Source organism: Cryptococcus neoformans, assembly GCF_000091045.1.
Source record: "Cryptococcus neoformans var. neoformans JEC21 chromosome 11 sequence".
Lineage (NCBI taxonomy): Eukaryota > Fungi > Basidiomycota > Tremellomycetes > Tremellales > Cryptococcaceae > Cryptococcus > Cryptococcus deneoformans.
This window is the reverse complement of record NC_006680.1, coordinates 665,001-670,000: the sequence shown is the minus strand read 5'-3', so window position 1 is coordinate 670,000 and position 5,000 is coordinate 665,001. Positions and strand designations below refer to the sequence as shown.

General features: G+C 49.5%; 2 protein-coding genes and 2 pseudogenes across 3 annotated transcripts in view; 2 read left to right on the top strand and 2 right to left on the bottom strand.

The window, feature by feature from the left end:
• CNK02280 overlaps positions 1 to 2,588 on the bottom strand; it is a 3,108-nt pseudogene extending 520 nt beyond the window's left edge.
• The window catches only part of CNK02270, a 3,169-nt pseudogene extending 555 nt beyond the window's left edge, over positions 1 to 2,614 (top strand). Inside the window, exons 1-6 of the mRNA in view lie at positions 1 to 1,002; positions 1,055 to 1,123; positions 1,172 to 1,478; positions 1,526 to 1,593; positions 1,644 to 1,725; positions 1,778 to 2,614. The exon at positions 1 to 1,002 is cut by the window's left edge and continues 555 nt beyond it. The product of the transcript in view is annotated as an expressed protein (mRNA). The remainder of the gene's footprint in view (positions 1,003 to 1,054; positions 1,124 to 1,171; positions 1,479 to 1,525; positions 1,594 to 1,643; positions 1,726 to 1,777) is intronic.
• A 14-nt stretch (positions 2,615 to 2,628) lies between these two features.
• Positions 2,629 to 3,992, bottom strand: CNK02260 (hypothetical protein). The gene is made up of 2 exons (XM_567700.2): positions 3,143 to 3,992; positions 2,629 to 3,092 (listed from the first exon to the last, which is right to left on the bottom strand). The coding sequence occupies exons 1-2, from the start codon at positions 3,767 to 3,769 to the stop codon at positions 2,715 to 2,717; spliced, it is 1,005 nt and encodes a 334-aa protein (XP_567700.1). The 5' UTR covers positions 3,770 to 3,992; the 3' UTR covers positions 2,629 to 2,714.
• A 135-nt stretch (positions 3,993 to 4,127) lies between these two features.
• Positions 4,128 to 5,000, top strand: part of CNK02250 (hypothetical protein) — a 2,787-nt gene continuing 1,914 nt past the window's right edge. Inside the window, exons 1-3 of the mRNA XM_024658074.1 lie at positions 4,128 to 4,573; positions 4,622 to 4,792; positions 4,845 to 5,000. The exon at positions 4,845 to 5,000 is cut by the window's right edge and continues 5 nt beyond it. Coding sequence (XP_024513729.1) covers positions 4,149 to 4,573; positions 4,622 to 4,792; positions 4,845 to 5,000 — 752 coding nt within the window. The 5' untranslated portion in view covers positions 4,128 to 4,148. The remainder of the gene's footprint in view (positions 4,574 to 4,621; positions 4,793 to 4,844) is intronic.

Genomic DNA, 5,000 nt, shown 5'->3' with positions numbered 1-5,000 from the left:
TGGTTGGAGTCGATCTTCCTGGGCTGGACCGACGACGGGAGGTACACATCTGACGCACTTTCCGAAACTCGGAGGGATCAAGGAAGACGAAGAATCGATCCCGCCTGTTTTCGATACAGGACTCAACCAGGTGATGTTCCAGCGAGTATCGGCGCCTCCAGATAGTGTGAGTTACGGAAAAGTGGAATACGCAATTGATCAAGGAGGGGTGATGGATAGTCCTGGCGAGATGACTCCGGCTGTATATCGTGATAGGGATAGTATGCCCCTCATGGTACCAGCGGAAGCAGGACCGGATGTTGAAACTCCAAGAAACCTTTTCATGACACAAAGACAGTCCACCTTGCCTTCCATCCTTGATCTCGACCATCTCGTCAAGAAACCAACAGCCCCACCCCCACCGGCAGTCAAAGCCGACTCTATTTCCAACCTTTACCAAGCACAGTCCCGCCTCCGGCCTCGAGATCCCTTTGCAGATAGCCCGATTGACGAAATACCACAGGAGGAAAAACAACGTCTTACTCGCCATCGATCGCCCTATGCCGCGCAGACTACACCTGATTTGACAAAGGCACATAACCGCCGTCATGCTCCTGGCTCATCGCCAAAGCTGCTTACTCCCGAAGCACATCAGAGGCTGGGAAGGATGTCGATGGCTACTGCACGTTATACATTACCTACTCAACGTAATCCTGGAAGGAGCCTGAGATTCCCCTTCCGCAATAGTGAGGCGTCGAAGAATAATGAAGATGATAGCCCACCACTTCTTGTCCTCTCTGCACCAGGCCGTTTTTACCTGACTTACCGGGTTTTTATTCTACCATTACTGACTCTGACATGTGCGCTTATCCTGACCATGTGCAACACCACATCATCTAGCTCGCTGGGTGGCTTCATCAAGATAGGAAATGGTGTGTTCCAAGGAGCGCAAGGTGGCGGGACTGGAGAGGGGGATGGTGTCGCTCTAGGTGTTTGGGGGTGGTGTGTGCAGGGTGCTGACGAGTAAGTTGCCTTGGCTTGTAGAATGAACGTAAGCAATGTTAACAAGAAGCAGCCCGGAATGTCAAGCGTATAGCAGTGGTGATTTCAAAAATGAGTCAGGTTCATTCACCATCCCGGGAACGTGAGCTACTCTTCCCTTATCACCCATTCATGTCTGACTCCTTTCAAGTTCGACTCTATCCGACCTTTCATCCCTTCTCATGGCCCTCACTGCCATCACCTGGCTCCTCGCCACCTTCCAGGTCGTCACCGCCTTCCTTCATTTTTATCTCTTCTTCGCACTTTCTTTCCCTCTTTCCCACCTCGTACCCTTTCCAGCTACTAGACAGCCAAGAGAAGAGGTTGATATGCGAGTTAAATGTGAGAGGCCGCCATATGAAGAGTATTTGTGGGTTTGGTGGGCTTGGTGGGGTCATAGAAGGTCTCCTGTAGGGTGGATTTTCGGACTTTTGGTTGGCGGATTAAGTCTAGCCACTGTGAGAACCATCTCTTTTTATGGGGAACTTGTAGCTAAGAGAGCCAGTTTGGAGTGACAGTGTTGTTCAAGAGGGCTATAATAAATGGTACGGGGTCTAGCGATATCCACTATGGGTGAGTTCAATGTTTACAAAAAGACAGGAACGACCGCTGACCATAAGCAGCATGGGAGCATTCATGCCCCTTGTCATTCTCTTCTTGTCCCTTGATACATTTATTTCTTCGGTCATGTACTTTGTCAAAATCGTGAGCAATTTTTCCGTCCTCTCTCACCATTTGACCTTACTTGGAACGCTAGAAAACGAATGTTTTCACCCTCTTCAACCCCCCTGACCCTTCACCGACCGTCCTGATGCTTCCTTCCTCCCACAAACCAATGCAACATATCCGCCAGACAAACGGCGGTTCATTCTTCGCCCCGCGGCAGTGCACTGTGATGGGAGATACGAGTTACACAGCCAACCATAATGGATACGGGGCCCATGGGTATGCGGAAGAAGGGATGGGAGAAAAAATATGGTTCGATGCAGACGCACCTCCACTTCCACCGGCCGAACCACTCGATCCCGAGACAATTCGATGGTTATCAGCCTATCCCGCTGACCCAGAGCTCACTTCTCTCATTTCTTCCCTTCGTGCCAATAAGCCCAATGAGGATTTTTTGCTTTCCTCCGTTGGATTGCTTTACCTACGACCAGAAACAGAACAGGAACAAGCGCTCTTGGTTCCTCCAATGGGAGTGATTAGGAAAGAGCTGATAGAGGATGCCCATCTCGATCCGTCTCCGTATGCAGAACAAGTGCCAACAGCCGAGTTGGCTCATAATAGCATTGAAGTCATGGTAGCCATCTTGGGAGATACTTTTTGGTGGGATGGTTTGACACGAGATTGCCAAGAGTATATCAAAAAATGTCGAGTGTGTAAAGAGAGAAAGAGGAAGGAAGACATTGAGGTGCAAGCCGACGTAGCAGTGCCGTGGACAGGTGTCACTGGTTGGACGCAGGGGATGACAGCGGTGAAAGAAAGTGAAATGGCCGCAGAGACGGCGATGGCAATGAGAAAGGCGGCTGAGGAGGCAGATAAGGCCAAGTTGTAGTTTCGATACGCTTAATATATTGTATGCACATCACTTTAGAACATCATTTGGCCGTTGCTTAGACCAGGGTCGAAATTCACAATACATAGGTACTCTACAAAAATCAGATCACAACATATATGCTCAACAATGTCCCTCACTATACTTCCGCTTCACCCCATCTTTGCCTCCTCACCACGGCCAATTGACCCAACAATCGGTTTGCCTCTTCGTATCTCTTTCTCACTTCTATTTCAGCCTCGGTCTCATCATTCATATCTTCATCATCGCCCATTTTCTCATTCATTCCATCGTAGCTGGTATAGGAATGGGTATGATGAGGCGGAGGAGGACGTGCTGGAGTGTACGGAGATGATTGCGGGTACGGTGTTCGCTGGATATAAGGTGATGTTGATGTTCGAGCAGGAGAGAAAATGGTAGACGACGATGGATTAGGAGATCGATACGCACGGGAAGGATGAGAATGCGACCGTGGGGATGAAGGAGGTCGTATAGTTGCGTTGAGCCGAGCCAAGTGCTAAATGAGGGTTTAGTGATTTTCGGGAATTTACACACGGAATGACATACCAGGTTGTGAAGCAGGGAGTTTTGCTCAGTATACGCTTCACCCCATTCCCGTCTCATCTCTTCTTCGTCTATCCATTGCTCCTCCTGCATGTTTTCCGCTTTTTCCCGGAAGGGAGAAGACGATGGAGGCTGGTTCCGTATAGGAGAAGAGGACATGAGCGGTGCTGCGTTACTCGCGTGAGGAACGGGAAGCGGTGTCGGGAATGGATAGGCGGCAGAGGATGGAGCTGCTTGTGCTGGGTGGGTGATAGGAGTCGCCAGATGTCCTTGTGGATAGTGGTATTGTTGCTGATGTTGGTACGCGCCACTCGGGGGGGCATTGATCTTGTCCCACTGCTTTGTCCTTCTCCGCTCTACTCCCATCTCCAACCCCGTTTTTATTTGGGGCGTCGAACTGCTTTCTGCTTGAGTATTCTGATAGTAATTGAAGTAGTCTTGATCATAGGTGTGCACAGGAGAGGCAAGAGCGCCACTATGCGGAGAATCTGGCAGGCCAAAGTGCTGGTGCTGCTCCTTCTTCCGCCGTTTGAGGAGGATATCTAGGGGAGATGCAAGATCTGATATTTCTGGTTCTAGAGATGGGGATGGCGAGCGTGGCCTTTTAGGACGTTGAGGAGGTGCGAGCATGACTGTGGCTGTTTGTGTCTCGTCCAAGAAGCAAGATGTATGTGGCAGTACAAGTAGTACTACAGACGCTGGCTGAGATTAACAAACGCTTCGTGTCCGGTATGCAAGTCGTTCTGGGCTCGTCGCCCTCTCACCCGGCGCAGTGGTCTTCAGTCACTGGGGTCTCCGAGGACGCTCTTTCTATCCGCAGTATTCCTTGGGGGAAATCCGACTTGTGAGACAGAGAAAAGATGATATAAATGTGGAAATGAGATAGATTTGGGCGGCAATTCGAGGTTTGGGATGTGTACATCTCCCGTGCCTGAATTCATTCGCGCAAAGTTGAACTTGTCATGTATTTATTCCTTTTCCACATATCCTCTATACTTTTTCCACAAAAATGCCGACAGGTTTCCAGCCAGCAGAGTCATTCATATCATTCGGACAGCCAGCTTCTCCACCATACAAGGGCAACGAAGCATCCAGCAGCTCCCGCAAAGGAAAGCGAAAAGCCTCAGACACTCCAGCACCAGGAGAGAAGCAAACAAAGAAGAACAAGAAGGACAAGAAGAAAAAGGGTAGCAAAAAGTCCCAGCCTGTTGACGAGCCAGACAAGAAAGATGGCCTGCCCGGTCTGAGCAAAAAGCAAAAGAAAGCGTTGAAGGAGCAAGAGCATAAGGCGCGTAAAAGTGACCGGAAGAGGGATAATAGTAGGGGGATAGAAGCCGGACCCAGAAATAAGAAGGAGGAGCAAAAGGCTGCTGAGAGGCATGCTCCATGGACAGAACTGGTAGATGTGGATTTGTGTCGCGATCCTGTTGATCTGTAGGTTCATCAACCTACAAACTCCTGTTGCCGACTAACTCCACCCAGTTTGACTGAAGAAATCAACGCATTCTACAAATATGTCTCCCCGACGAGAGAGGAGTTTGAGGTCCGATTGTTCATGATCGAATTGATTACTCGAACTATCAACAAGCTTTGGCCGGAAGCTGAAGTCACGCCGTTCGGATCATGGCAGACTCAACTATATCTTCCTCAAGGGTGGGTGAGACTGTAACTTGTAAGGCTAAGGGAAGTACTGATCTCGAAAAAGTGATATTGATCTGGTGGTGGCCCACAAGTACCTTTCAGACGCCAACAAGCAGCGTCTTTTGGCCGAATTGGGCAAGGCTATGAGGCAAGCCAATATCACCGACGTTGTTGCCATCATTGCTCGTGCCAGAGTACCTATCATTAAATTTGTCACGCT

What these genes read in the sequence shown, in the direction of transcription:
- CNK02260 (XM_567700.2), bottom strand. Translation starts at nt 3,769, where the DNA reads ATGCTCGCACCTCCTCAACGTCCTAAAAGGCCACGCTCGCCATCCCCA. An exon ending in ACTCCCTGCTTCACAACCTG is followed by an intron (nt 3,093 to 3,142) that starts GTATGTCATTCC and finishes ACCCTCATTTAG; the next exon opens with CACTTGGCTCGGCTCAACGC.